Source organism: Oncorhynchus mykiss, chromosome 13, assembly GCF_057628025.1.
Source record: "Oncorhynchus mykiss isolate SJ-2025 chromosome 13, ASM5762802v1, whole genome shotgun sequence".
Taxonomy (NCBI): Eukaryota; Metazoa; Chordata; class Actinopteri; order Salmoniformes; family Salmonidae; genus Oncorhynchus; species Oncorhynchus mykiss.
The window spans coordinates 8,665,948-8,681,185 of NC_143034.1; the positions used below are offsets into that span (position 1 = coordinate 8,665,948).

At 46.9% G+C, this 15,238-nt stretch overlaps 1 protein-coding gene across 4 annotated transcripts in view; it reads right to left on the reverse strand.

Moving 5' to 3' along the window:
- Window positions 1–260: 260 nt before the first annotated feature.
- micall2b (mical-like 2b) overlaps window positions 261–15,238 on the reverse strand; it is a 42,659-nt gene continuing 27,681 nt past the window's right edge. For 3 of the 4 annotated variants that reach the window (XM_090194995.1, XM_090194993.1, XM_090194996.1), the window contains 10 exons: window positions 14,782–14,999; window positions 14,594–14,654; window positions 9,084–9,271; window positions 8,935–9,002; window positions 8,654–8,777; window positions 5,978–6,080; window positions 5,713–5,786; window positions 4,024–4,138; window positions 3,659–3,705; window positions 261–480 (listed from right to left, as the gene is read on the reverse strand). In XM_090194995.1, coding sequence (XP_090051121.1) covers window positions 413–480; window positions 3,659–3,705; window positions 4,024–4,138; window positions 5,713–5,786; window positions 5,978–6,080; window positions 8,654–8,777; window positions 8,935–9,002; window positions 9,084–9,271; window positions 14,594–14,654; window positions 14,782–14,999 — 1,066 coding nt within the window. In that variant the 3' untranslated portion in view covers window positions 261–412. Of the gene's footprint in view, window positions 481–3,658; window positions 3,706–4,023; window positions 4,139–5,712; window positions 5,787–5,977; window positions 6,081–8,653; window positions 8,778–8,934; window positions 9,003–9,083; window positions 9,272–9,510; window positions 9,751–14,593; window positions 14,655–14,781; window positions 15,000–15,238 lie in introns of those variants that run through there. The other variant, XR_016485609.1, reaches the window with a different exon arrangement.

Below are 15,238 nucleotides of genomic sequence, written 5' to 3' on the forward strand. Positions count from 1 at the left end.
ATACAGACACCGGGTGGTGTAGTGTTATACTGGGTTTCAGGTCTCTGGTTCATGTCAGGAGGGTATTATAGACACATTACATACAGACACCGGGTGGTGTAGTGTTATACTGGGTTTCAGGGCTGGTTCATGTCAGGAGGGTATTATAGACACATTACATACAGACACCAGGTGGTGTAGTGTTATACTGGGTTTCAGGTCTCTGGTTCATGTCAGGAGGGTATTATAGACACATTACATACAGACACCGGGTGGTGTAGTGTTATACTGGGTTTCAGGGCTGGTTCATGTCAGGAGGGTATTATAGACATGAACCAGAGATCTAACAGACTTCAATACATCAACTATCAAAACAGTGATAACCACATCTCAAGCAGGGTAACAGTGTGTCCCAGAGTTCCTCCCCGTGACATCATCCCTCCTTCTTGTTCCTACCAAACAACTTGAAGCTGGACTTCTTCTTCTTTTCTTTCTTTGTGTCTGAAAGAGAGAGAGGATGGGATGAGGGAGAGAGAGAGGATGGGATGAGGGAGAGAGAGAGGATGGGATGAGAGAGAGAGAGGATGAGATGAGAGAGAGAGAGGATGAGATGAGAGAGAGAGAGAGGATGGGATGAGAGAGAGAGAGGATGGGATGAGAGAGAGAGAGGATGGGATGAGAGAGAGAGAGGATGGGATGAGAGAGAGAGAGGATGGGATGAGAGAGAGAGAGGATGGGATGAGAGAGAGAGAGGATGGGATGAGAGAGAGAGAGGATGGGATGAGAGAGAGAGAGGATGGGATGAGAGAGAGAGAGGATGGGATGAGAGAGAGAGAGGATGAGATGAGAGAGAGAGAGGATGAGATGAGAGAGAGAGAGAGGATGGGATGAGAGAGAGAGAGAGGATGGGATGAGAGAGAGAGAGGATGGGATGAGAGAGAGAGAGGATGGGATGAGAGAGAGAGAGGATGGGATGAGAGAGAGAGAGGATGGGATGAGAGAGAGAGAGGATGGGATGAGAGAGAGAGAGGATGGGATGAGAGAGAGAGAGGATGAGATGAGAGAGAGAGAGGATGAGATGAGAGAGAGAGAGAGGATGGGATGAGAGAGAGAGAGGATGGGATGAGAGAGAGAGAGGATGGGATGAGAGAGAGAGAGGATGGGATGAGAGAGAGAGAGGATGGGATGAGAGAGAGAGAGGATGGGATGAGAGAGAGAGGATGGGATGAGAGAGAGAGGATGGGATGAGAGAGAAAGGATGGGATGAGAGAGAGGAGTGGTAGAGAGTAGAAGTAGAGCGAGAGAGAGTAGAGGTAGGTTCTCCATAGATACAGAGGTTCTCCATCGATACAGAGGGTTAGAGAGGTTCTCCATAGGATACAGAGGGTTAGAGAGGTTCTCCATAGATACAGAGGGTTAGAGAGGTTCTCCATAGATACAGAGGGTTAGAGAGGTTCTCCATAGATACAGAGGGTTAGAGAGGTTCTCCATAGATACAGAGGGTTAGAGAGGTTCTCCATAGATACAGAGGGTTAGAGAGGTTCTCCATAGATACAGAGGGTTATAGAGGTTCTCCATAGATACAGAGGGTTATAGAGGTTCTCCATAGATACAGAGGGTTAGAGAGGTTCTCCATAGATACAGAGGGTTAGAGAGGTTCTCCATAGGATACAGAGGGTTAGAGAGGTTCTCCATAGATACAGAGGTTCTCCATAGATACAGAGGGTTAGAGAGGTTCTCCATAGATACAGAGGGTTAGAGAGGTTCTCCATAGATACAGAGGGTTAGAGAGGTTCTCCATAGGATACAGAGGGTTAGAGAGGTTCTCCATAGATACAGAGGGTTAGAGAGGTTCTCCATAGATACAGAGGGTTAGAGAGGTTCTCCATAGATACAGAGGGTTAGAGAGGTTCTCCATAGATACAGAGGGTTAGAGAGGTTCTCCATAAGATAGAGAGGGTTAGAGGTTCTCCATAGGATAGAGGGTTAGAGAGGTTCTCCATAGGATACAGAGGGTTAGAGGTTCTCCATAGATACAGAGGGTTAGAGAGGTTCTCCATAGGATAGAGAGGGTTAGAGAGGTTCTCCATAGGATACAGAGGGTTAGAGAGGTTCTCCATAGATACAGAGGGTTAGAGAGGTTCTCCATACATACAGAGGGTTAGAGAGGTTCTCCATAGATACAGAGGGTTAGAGAGAACATTATTAGAGGGATGATTCACACAGTTGAGGAGCGATAGCACTTCCTGATTTCAGTCAGTTCATTAAGAAATGCTAGCAGCCATGACTGAATTCAAACCAGAGTTGGTTTCGGGGTGTGGTTTGATATGTGTGTGTGTGTGTGTGTGTGTGTGTGTGTGTTCACAGGTAGGAAGGGTTAGCCAAATTATTTAGCCAATTAGCTCAGTTTTCTCCCTTTCTGGTTCTGATAAGGGTTATAGAAGATAAACTGATCCTAGATGTGTAGTGTAGGGACTGACCTTGGGTTATAGAAGGGAAACTGATCCTAGATGTGTTGTGTAGGGACTGACCTTGGGTTATAGAAGATAAACTGATCCTAGATGTGTTGTGTAGGGACTGACCTTGGGTTATAGAAGATAAACTGATCCTAGATGTGTTGTGTAGGGACTGACCTTGGGTTACAGAAGGGAAACTGATCCTAGATGTGTTGTGTAGGGACTGACCTTGGGTTATAGAAGGGAAACTGATCCTAGATGTGTTGTGTAGGGACTGACCTTGGGTTATAGAAGATAAACTGATCCTAGATGTGTTGTGTAGGGACTGACCTTGGGTTATAGAAGATAAACTGATCCTAGATGTGTTGTGTAGGGACTGACCTTGGGTTATAGAAGATAAACTGATCCTAGATGTGTTGTGTAGGGACTGACCTTGGGTTATAGAAGATAAACTGATCCTAGATGTGTTGTGTAGGGACTGACCTTGGGTTTGATAAGGGTTATAGAAGATAAACTGATCCTAGATGTGTTGTGTAGGGACTGACCTAGGGTTATAGAAGATAAACCGATCCTAGATGTGTTGTGTAGGGACTGACCTTGGGTTACAGAAAGGAAACTGATCCTAGATGTGTTGTGTAGGGACTGACCTTGGGTTACAGAAGGGAAACTGATCCTAGATGTGTTGTGTAGGGACTGACCTTGGGTTATAGAAGATAAACTGATCCTAGATGTGTTGTGTAGGGACTGACCTTGGGTTATAGAAGATAAACTGATCCTAGATGTGTTGTGTAGGGACTGACCTAGGGTTATAGAAGATAAACTGATCCTAGATGTGTTGTGTAGGGACTGACCTTGGGTTTGATAAGGGTTATAGAAGATAAACTGATCCTAGATGTGTTGTGTAGGGACTGACCTTGGGTTTGATAAGGGTTATAGAAGATAAACTGATCCTAGATGTGTTGTGTAGGGACTGACCTTGGGTTTGATAAGGGTTATAGAAGATAAACTGATCCTAGATGTGTTGTGTAGGGACTGACCTTGGGTTTGATAAGGGTTATAGAAGATAAACTGATCCTAGATGTGTTGTGTAGGGACTGACCTTGGGTTTGATAAGGGTTATAGAAGATAAACTGATCCTAGATGTGTTGTGTAGGGACTGACCTTGGGTTTGATAAGGGTTATAGAAGATAAACTGATCCTAGATGTGTGGTGTAGGGACTGACCTAGGGTCTTCATCATCTTATTGAGCTGCTCATCTTCCTCATCCTCCCTGAAGAGAGATCAGACAGAGAAGATGAATGACACAGCATGACTAACCTACACACACACACAATCCCAGAAAGCCATTCACATTAAGACAGCTCCCCCCCTTTCTCTTACCTGAGTCTGTCACCCCCCCCCCCTCTCTCTCCTACCTGAGTCTGTCACCCCCCCCCCCTCTCTCTCTCCTACCTGAGTCTGTCACCCCCCCCCTCTCTCTCTCCTACCTGACTCTGTCACCCCACCCTCTCTCTCTCTCCTACCTGAGTGTCATCCCCCTCCTCTCTCTCTCCTACCTGAGTCTGTCACCCCACCCTCTCTCTCCTACCTGAGTCTGTCATCGTCCAGTCCGTCTATGATGGCGTTTCTGTCATTGACGATCTCCACCAGCTTGACCATCAACTCCTCTTCTCTACGACGGTCCCACAACGTCTTCAGCCGCTCTGCCCACATTAACACACACATAAACACACACATAAACACACACATAAACACACACATAAACACACACATAAACACACGATCAGTGTGAACACACACATTAACACACACATAAACACACATAAACACACACATTAACACACGATCAGTGTGAACACACACATAAACACACACACACAAACACACACATAAACACACACATAAACACACACACAAACACACATAAACACACGATCAGTGTGAACACACACATTAACACACGATCAGTGTAAACACACACAACTTTTGCATTGTCCACAACACACACGCCCTCTCTCTCCTCAACAGGTCTGACCCCCCCCCCCCCCCCCTCTCTCTCCTCACCAGGTCTGACCCCAACACCCCCCGCTCTCTCTCCTCACCAGGTCTGACCCCCCCCCCCCCCCCCTGCTCCTCACCAGGTCTGATCCCAACACCCCCCCCCCTCTCTCCTCACCAGGTCTGACCCCAACACCCCCCCCCCCCCCACTCTCTCTCCTCACCAGGTCTGACCCCAACACCCCCCCCCCCCCCCCCCTCTCTCTCCTCACCAGGTCTGACCCCAACACCCCCCCCTCTCTCTCCTCACCAGGTCTGACCCCCCCCCCCCCCCCCCCCCCTGCTCCTCACCAGGTCTGATCCCAACACCCCCCCCCCTCTCTCCTCACCAGGTCTGACCCCAACACCCCCCCCCCCCCCCCACTCTCTCTCCTCACCAGGTCTGACCCCAACACCCCCCCCCCCCACTCTCTCTCCTCACCAGGTCTGACCCCAACACCCCCCCCCCCCTCTCTCCTCACCAGGTCTGACCCCAACACCCCCCCCCTCTCTCCTCACCAGGTCTGACCCCAACACCCCCCCCCCCCCCTCTCTCCTCACCAGGTCTGACCCCAACACCCCCCCACTCTCTCTCCTCACCAGGTCTGACCCCAACACCCCCCCACTCTCTCTCCTCACCAGGTCTGACCCCAACACCCCCCCACTCTCTCTCCTCACCAGGTCTGACCCCAACACACCCCCACTCTCTCTCCTCACCAGGTCTGACCCCAACACACCCCCACTCTCTCTCCTCACCAGGTCTGACCCCAACACCCCCCCCCCCCTCTCTCTCCTCACCAGGTCTGACTCCAACACCCCCCCACTCTCTCTCCTCACCAGGTCTGACCCCAACACCCCCCCACTCTCTCTCCTCACCAGGTCTGACCCCCCCCCCCCCCCCCTCTCTCTCCTCACCAGGCCTGACCCCCCCCCCTCTCTCTCCTCACCAGGTCTGACCCCAACACCCCCCCACTCTCTCTCCTCACCAGGTCTGACCCCAACACCCCCCCACTCTCTCTCCTCACCAGGTCTGACCCCAACACCCCCCCACTCTCTCTCCTCACCAGGTCTGACCCCAACACACCCCCACTCTCTCTCCTCACCAGGTCTGACCCCAACACCCCCCCCCCCCCCTCTCTCTCCTCACCAGGTCTGACTCCAACACCCCCCCACTCTCTCTCCTCACCAGGCCTGACCCCAACACCCCCCCCCCCCCCCTCCCCTCTCTCTCTCTACTCACCAGGTTTGTCCATGAGTCTTCTCAGCTCCTGCTCTACACTGGGCTGCTGTTCCTCCAAGTCCTGTGTCTTCGCTCTGCACACACACACACACACACAGACAGACACACACACACAGATGTTAGAGGACTAGGAAATATCTGCTGTGTGTATTTTTGTGGTTCTGTGGGTGTGTGTGTGTGTGTCTGCGTGTGGTTCTGTGTGTGTGTGTGTGTGTGTGTGTGTGTGTGTGTGTGTGTGCGGTGTGTGTATGTATGTGAGACTCACATGTAGACCAGTTCAGACTCTCTCCTCATGGACACCTGCTTGTTTCTGATGAGGTTGAACCATTCCACCATCAGGTCATCCATCATCACGTCCTCTTCTCCCTCTGACACACACACACACACACACACACACAACCACACACACAAACACACACACAAACACACAACCACACACACACACACAACCACACACACACACACAACCAAACACACACACAACCAAACACACACACACAACCAAACACACACACACAACCACAACCACACACACAACCACACACACACACACAACCACACACACACAACCACACACACACAACCACACACACACAACCACACACACACAACCACACACACAACCACACACACACACACAACCACACAAACACACACACACACACAACCACACACACAACCACACACACAACCACACAACCACACACACAACCACACACACAACCACACACACACAACCACACACACAACCACACACACACACACAACCACACAAACACACACACACACACAACCACATACACAACCACACACACAACCACACAACCACACACACAACCACACACACAACCACACACACACAACCACACACACAACCACACACACACACACAACCACACAAACACACACACACACACAACCACACACACACACACAACCACACACACAACCACCCACACAACCACACACACACAACCACACACACAACCACACACACACACACAACCACACAAACAACCACACACACACACACAACCACACAAACACACACACACACACAACCACACACACAACCACCCACACAACCACACAACCAAACACACAACCACACACACACCACACACACACCCACACACACGATTACCAACACAGTGGAATTTAAAAGCAGACCTCGAGATATTAAAGACATATTGACAGAGTTCAAGGTCATGAAACACTTGAGAAATATTAAAGACACTATTTCCCCTACTGTCCCCCTCTATCCCTCTCCTCCATCCCTCTACTCCCTCTCTCCTCCCTCCCTCTCTCCTCCCTCCCTCTATCCCTCTCCTCCATCCCTCTACTCCCTCCACCCCTCCCTCTCTCCTCCCTCCCTCTATCCCTCTCCTCCATCCCTCTACTCCCTCTCTCCTCCCTCCCTCTCTCCTCCCTCCCTCCCTCCCTCTCCTCCCTCCCTCCTCAAGCTCAATCTCACCCTCTCCTCCCTCCCTCCCTCTCTCCTCCCTCCCTCTCTCCTCCCTCCCTCTCTCCCTCTCTCCACCCCTCCCTCTCTCCTCCCTCCCTCCTCCATCCCTCTCCTCCATCCCTCTACTCCCTCTCTCCTCCCTCCCTCTCTCCTCCCTCCCTCCCTCCCTCCTCCATCCCTCTCCTCCATCCCTCTACTCCCTCTCTCCTCCCTCCCTCTCTCCTCCCTCCCTCTCTCCCTCTCCTCCATCCCTCTACTCCCTCTCCTCCCTCCCTCTCTCCTCCCTCCCTCTCTCCCTCTCCCATCCCTCCCTCTCTCCTCCCTCTCTCCTCCCTCCCTCTCTCCCTCTCCCATCCCTCCCTCTCTCCTCCCTCTCTCCTCCCTCCCTCTCTCCCTCTCCCATCCCTCCCTCTCTCCTTCTCCCATCCCTCCCTCTCTCCTCCCTCCCCTCTCCTCCCTCCCTCCCTCCCTCCTTCCCTCCCTCTCTCCCCCTCCCTCCCTCCTTCCCTCCCTCTCTCCCCCTCCCTCCCTCCTTCCCTCCCTCTCTCCCCCTCCCTCCCTCCTTCCCTCCAGCCACCAGGGCTGTCTTTATTTCCTCCTACCGCCCGTCAATCCCACAGAGACAGGAAGCTATCAGAGACTTCATTAGAGCCAGAAGTGGTGGAAATTCACTTTTTGGGTCACATCCCCTCAGGCGACACCGACCCCAATCTACACCACTTCCCTCCACTCTCAATCTCACCCTCTCCTTCCTCCTCACTCTCCCTCTGTGTGAGTCTTACCCTCTTCATCCCTCCCTGCTCCCTCTCTCCTCTACGTGAGTCTTACCCTCTCCCTCCCTGCTCCCTCTCTCCTCTACCCTCTCCCTCTGCGCGAGTCGTACTCTCTCCCTCCGAGTCTCACCCTCTCCCTCCGAGTCTCACCCTCTCCCTCCGAGTCTCACCCTCTTCACAGGAGCGTAGTTGTTTCTCCAGGTCCACTCCTTTCCTCTCCCTCCGAGTCTCACCCTCTCCCTCCGAGTCTCACCCTCTCCCTCCGAGTCTCACCCTCTCCCTCCGAGTCTCACCCTCTCCCTCCGAGTCTCACCCTCTCCCTCTCTCCTCTACCCTCTCCCTCTGCGCGAGTCGTACTCTCTCCCTCCGAGTCTCACCCTCTCCCTCCGAGTCTTACCCTCTCCCTCCGAGTCTTACCCTCTTCACAGGAGAGTAGTTGTTTCTCCAGGGTCACTCCTTTCCTCTCCCTCCGAGTCTCACCCTCTCCCGCCGAGTCTCACCCTCTCCCTCCGAGTCTCACCCTCTCCCTCCGAGTCTCACCCTCTTCACAGGAGCGTAGTTGTTTCTCCAGGTCCACTCCTTTCCTCTCCCTCCGAGTCTCACCCTCTCCCTCCGAGTCTCACCCTCTCCCTCCGAGTCTCACCCTCTCCCTCCGAGTCTCACCCTCTCCCTCCGAGTCTCACCCTCTCCCTCCGAGTCTTACCCTCTTCACAGGAGCGTAGTTGTTTCTCCAGGTCCACTCCTTTCCTCTCCAACTCATTAACACTGTCCTCTATCTCCTGAAGCTCTCTGAGGATCTCTTCCTTCGGGATGTAGTCGGGTTTACTCTGCACACACACACACACACACACACCACACAGACACCACACACACACACCACACAGACACCACACACAGACATCACACACACCCAGACACCACACACATTAATATAAACACACAGGTACTAACATCCCTCATCCCGTCTCCATGTATTAGACCTACTGGTTTAGGTGTCTTGGTGTCTGTGTTGGAGCCGTTAGCTGTCGTTGAGCTCTTCCCTGTCAGGACGCCTGGTAGAGGAAACACAGCAGAACACTGTTATGGGGAGCTGGGGAAGTGGGTTTATGTCTGTCTGTGTGTGTCTGTCTTACCCCATGTCCCAGGGCCGGTGTTCAGCGGGCTGGGTGAGGAGGCTTCTGGGGGGCTGGAGGGGGCCAGAGTAGACCCAGCAGGGACTGAAGCCTGGGCGTTTCCTGATCCACCGGCCCAGGGCCGAGACAGGGTTTCAGCCTTCTGAATGTCAGGGTGGAGGGGAGAGGAGTCTTTAGGTCCTACAGGCCTGGCGAGAGAGAGGAGGGGAGGAGGAGTGATGGGGGTGGATTAGAGAGAGGAAGAACAGAGGGGAGGAGAGAGAGTAGGGAGAGGAAGAAAAGAGGGGAGGAGAGAGAGAAAGGAGGGGGAGGAGGAGAGGGGAGGAGAGAGATGTAACAAGGTCTGTCTCTTCCTTTCCTTCCTGAATGCATCTAACCTCTCATTTTCTCACAATTAGTTGTTTTCCTTCCCCAGGTTCTCTCTCACCTTTCGTACGAGAGTCTGAGGATCAGTAGGACTGAGGAGGAGGAGGAGGAAGAGGAGGAGGAGGAGGAAGAATGGTCATCCGGGGCTAGGGGGTGGGACTCTAGGGGACGGCTTTAGCCCCGACACACCGCAGGTCTGACGAGGAGGGAGGGGAGGGGGAGGAGGGAGGGGAGGGGGAGGGTCTTTGATCTCCGGTGGAACATCAAAACAGAGCGGCTCGGAGCGGCACGAACAAACCGCCTGCAGAACGGATGAGGGGTGGAAAGACGAACGGATGAGGGGTGGAAAGCTGGGACCTCACACCCAGGTGACCCTTCCACAGCGGCTGGGACCTCACACCCAGGTGACCCTTCCACAGCGGCTGGGACCTCACACCCAGGTGACCCTTCCACAGCGGCTGGGACCTCACACCCAGGTGACCCTTCCACAGCGGCTGGGACCTCACACCCAGGTGACCCTTCCACAGCGGCTGGGACCTCACACCCAGGTGACCCTTCCACAGCGGCTGGGACCTCACACCCAGGTGACCCTTCCACAGCGGCTGGGACCTCACACCCAGGTGACCCTTCCACAGCGGCTGGGACCTCACACCCAGGTGACCAGACCTCCCAGATTACTAGTGGACCAGTGACAACACAAGTGGAAGTAGGATAGAACCAAGTTGGAATAGAACCAAAGTAGAACAGAATAGGAGTAGGGTAGAACAGTAGTGGAACATAACAGAGTTCTGTAGAATAGAGTTCTACATAGTATTTTAGTGTTCTGTAGAGTAGAATGGAGTTCAGTGACAAGAGAAAATGAGCAGCAGGTGGAATAGAAACAGAACATAGTGGAACAGAGACAAGTGGAGCGAAACCAGAGTAGATATAAAGTAGAATATGGAGTAGAATATGAAGTAGAGTAGAATATGGGGTAGAATATGGAGTAGAGTAGAATATAGAGTAGAATATAGAGTAGAATAGAATACAGAGTAGAGTAGAATATAGAGTAGAATATAGAGTAGAATATATAGAAGAGAGTAGAATATAGAGTAGAAAAGAGTAGAATGTAGAGTAGAGAAGAGAATAGAGTAGAGTAGAGTATAGAGTAGAATATGGAGTAGAATATGGAGTAGAGTAGAGTAGAATAGAGTAGAATATGGTGTAGAGTAGAATATAGAGTAGAATAGAGTAGAATATGGTGTAGAGTAAATATAGAGTAGAGAGTAGAGTATAATATGGAGTAGAATATAGAGTAAAATATAGAGTAGAATATGGAGTAGAATAGAATATAGAGTAAAGAGTAGAGTATAATATGGAGTAGAATAGAATATAGAGTAGAGTAGAATTTAGAGTAGAGTAGAATATAATATAGAGTAGAGTATAATTTAGAGTAGAGTAGAATATAATATAGAGTAGAGTATAATTTAGAGTAGAGTAGAATAGAATATAGATGAGTGGAATGTAAAGTGGAATATATAGAAGAGAGTAGAATATAGAGTAGAATATGGAGTAGAATATGTAGTAGAGTAGAATATGGAGTAGAATGTAGAGTAGAATATGGAGTAGAATATAGAGTAGAATATGGAGTAGAATATGTAGTAGAGTAGAATGTAGAGTAGAATATGGAGTAGAGAAGAATATGGAGTAGAATATAAAGTAGAATATAGAGTAGAATAGAATGTAGAGTAGAGTAGAATTTAGAGTAGAGTAGAATAGAATATAGAGGAGAGTAGAATGTAAAGAAGAATATATAGAAGAGAGTAGAATATAGAGTAGAATATGGAGTAGAATGCAGAGTAGAATATGGAGTAGAATGCAGAGTAGAGTAGAATATGGAGTAGAATATGGAGTAGAATATGGAGTAGAATGCAGAGTAGAGTAGAATATGGAGTAGAATGCAGAGTAGAATATGGAGTAGAATGCAGAGTAGAGTAGAATATGGAGTAGAATATGGAGTAGAATGCAGAGTAGAATATGGAGTAGAATGCAGAGTAGAATATGGAGTAGAATGCAGAGTATAGCATAATATGGAGTAGAATATGGAGTAGAATGCAGAGTAGAATATGGAGTAGAATGTAGAGTAGAATATGGAGTAGAATGTAGAGTAGAATATGGAGTAGAATGCAGAGTAGAATATGGAGTAGAATGCAGAGTAGAGTAGAATATGGAGTAGAATGCAGAGTAGAATATGGAGTAGAATGCAGAGTAGAATATGGAGTAGAATGCAGAGTAGAATATGGAGTAGAATGCAGAGTAGAATATGGAGTAGAATGCAGAGTAGAATATGGAGTAGAATGCAGAGTAGAATATGGAGTAGAATGTAGAGTAGAATATGGAGTAGAATGCAGAGTAGAATATGGAGTAGAATGCAGAGTAGAATATGGAGTAGAATGCAGAGTAGAATATGGAGTAGAATGCAGAGTAGAATATGGAGTAGAATGCAGAGTAGAGCATAATATGGAGTAGAATGTAGAGTAGAATATGGAGTAGAATGCAGAGTAGAATGCAGAGCATAATATGGAGTAGAATGAATAATATGGAGTAGAATATGGAGTAGAGTAGAATAGAGTAGTAGAATATAGAGTAGAGTAGAATATATAGTAGACTAGAATATAGAGTAGAATATATAGGAGAGTAGAATAGAGTAGAAGAGAATATAGAGCAGAGTAGAATATGGAGTAGAGTAGAATATAGAGTAGAGTAGAATATGGAGTAGAGTAGAATATGGAGTAGAGTAAAATATGGAGTAGAATATGGAGTAGAGTAGAATAGAGTAGTAGAATATAGAGTAGAGTAGAATATATAGTAGACTAGAATATAGAGTAGAATATATAGGAGAGTAGAATAGAGTAGAAGAGAATATAGAGCAGAGTAGAATATGGAGTAGAGTAGAATATAGAGTAGAGTAGAATATGGAGTAGAGTAGAATATGGAGTAGAGTAGAATATGGAGTAGAGTAGAATATGGAGTAGAGTAGAATATGGAGTAGAGTAGAATATAGAGTAGAGTAGAATATAGAGTAGAGTAGAATATAGAGTAGAGTAGAATATGGAGTAGAGTAGAATATAGAGCAGAGTAGAATATGGAGTAGAGTAGAATATAGAGTAGAGTAGAATATATAGTAGACTAGAATATAGAGTAGAATATATAGGAGAGTAGAATAGAGTAGAAGAGAATATAGAGCAGAGTAGAATATGGAGTAGAGTAGAATATAGAGCAGAGTAGAATATGGAGTAGAGTAGAATATAGAGTAGAGTAGAATATATAGTAGACTAGAATATAGAGTAGAATATATAGGAGAGTAGAATAGAGTAGAAGAGAATATAGAGCAGAGTAGAATATGGAGTAGAGTAGAATATAGAGCAGAGTAGAATATGGAGTAGAGTAGAATATGGAGTAGAGTAAAATATGGAGTAGAATATGGAGTAGAGTAGAATATAGAGTAGAATATAAAGTAGAATATAAAGTAGAGTAGAATATGGAGTAGAGTAGAATATAGAGTAGAATATAGAGTAGAATATAGAGTAGAATATAGAGTAGAATGCAGAGTAGAATTTGGAGTAGAATGTAGAGTAGAATATGGAGTAGAATGCAGAGTAGAATATGGAGTAGAATGCAGAGTAGAATATGGAGTAGAATGCAGAGCAGAATATGGAGAAGAATGCAGAATATGGAGTAGAGTAGAATATAGAGTAGAGTAGAATATAGAGTAGAATATATAGAAGAGAGTAGAATATAGAGTAGAAAAGAATATAGAGTAGAGTAGATTATGGAATATAGAGTAGAGTAGAATATAGAGTAGAATGTGGAGTAGAATGTAGAGTAGAATGTATAGAAGAGAGTAGAATATATAGAAGAGAGTAGAATATATAGAAGAGAGTAGAATATGGAGTAGAGTAGAATATGGAGTAGAGTAGAATATGGAGTAGAGTAGAATATAGAGTAGAATATAGAGTAGAGTATAAAGTTGAATATAGAGTAGAGTAGAATATAGAGTAGAATATGGAGTAGAGTAGAATATAGAGTAGAGAGTAGAATATAGAGTAGAGTAGAATATATAGAGGAGAGTAGAATGTAAAGTAGAAGAGAGTAGAATATGGAGTAGAATGCAGAGCAGAATGTGGAGAAGAATGCAGAATATGGAGTAGAGTAGAATATAGAGTAGAGTAGAATATAGAGTAGAATATATAGAAGAGAGTAGAATATAGAGTAGAAAAGAATATAGAGTAGAGTAGATTATGGAATATAGAGTAGAGTAGAATATAGAGTAGAATGTGGAGTAGAATGTAGAGTAGAATGTATAGAAGAGAGTAGAATATATAGAAGAGAGTAGAATATATAGAAGAGAGTAGAATATGGAGTAGAGTAGAATATGGAGTAGAGTAGAATATGGAGTAGAGTAGAATATAGAGTAGAATATAGAGTAGAGTATAAAGTTGAATATAGAGTAGAGTAGAATATAGAGTAGAATATGGAGTAGAGTAGAATATAGAGTAGAGAGTAGAATATAGAGTAGAGTAGAATATATAGAGGAGAGTAGAATGTAAAGTAGAAGAGAGTAGAATATGGAGTAGAATATGGAGTAGAGTAGAATATAGAGTAGTAGAATATAGAGTAGTAGAATATAGAGTAGTAGAATATAGAGTAGAATATAGAGTAGAGTAGAATATGGAGTAGAATATGGAGTAGAATATGGAGTAGAATATGGAGTAGAATGCAGAGCAGAATGCAGAGTAGAGTAGAATATGGAGTAGAATATGGAGTAGAGTAGAATATAGAGTAGTAGAATATAGAGTAGAGTAGATTATAGAATGTAGAATATAGAGTAGAATATAGAGTAGAATGTAGAGTAGACTATAGAGTAGAATGTAGAGTAGAGTAGAATGTAGAGTAGAATGTAGAGTAGAATGTAGAGTAGAATATAGAGTCGACTATAGAGTAGAATGTAGAGTAGACTATAGAGTAGAATGTAGAGTAGAGTAGACTATAGAGTAGAATGTAGAGTAGAGTAGAATGTAGAGTAGAATGTAGAGTAGAATGTAGAGTAGAATGTAGAGTAGAGTATATAGTAGAATGTAGAGTAGAATGTAGAGTATACTTACTTGGAGGCAGGTTTGAGTCTGGACCGCCAGTCAGCAGGAGAGCTGCTGTTGTCTGCTGTTGCTAAAGAGAGACAAGACGATATACAGCCCCCAAAAAACATTACATCAGCTATAACAGCCACAAATAATTACCACTGAAAAGTGAAATGTGGATGACCAACTAGACAGACAGGGCAAATGGTGCTCACCCATAGTGTTGCTGGGAGAAGCAGCTCTGGATGCCTTATCCAGGGTTTTGTTCCACAGGCCTGTTCTGCTGGCTGGGGTCGGGGTGGAGGTGTTGGGGGTGAGGGGGGCGAGGAGAGACGGGTCTGCTTTTAGCTTAACTCGGCCCCCAGTCTCCTTTTTAGGAGTCTCCGTCTCTTTCTTAGGCGTTTCAGCAGGGGCAGGTCTGAGAGAGGGAGATCTGGGGGTCGAGGGGAGACAGAGGGAGGCCTTTCAACATCGAACAGACTCAAATAGTATTTCCTCAAATCTTAATTAACGTCTCGCTTCCATCTCATACACATTGGAATAGAAGGTCCCTCCCCTTTGATCTGAAAAGGAGACAAGGTAAGAGGATGCAAGGAAAGCTGAATTGAGGAAGGGCCATTGCCCACAACTGTATGCTTGAAGTGCTATTCCCTTATTTTACCAGCAGAGGTC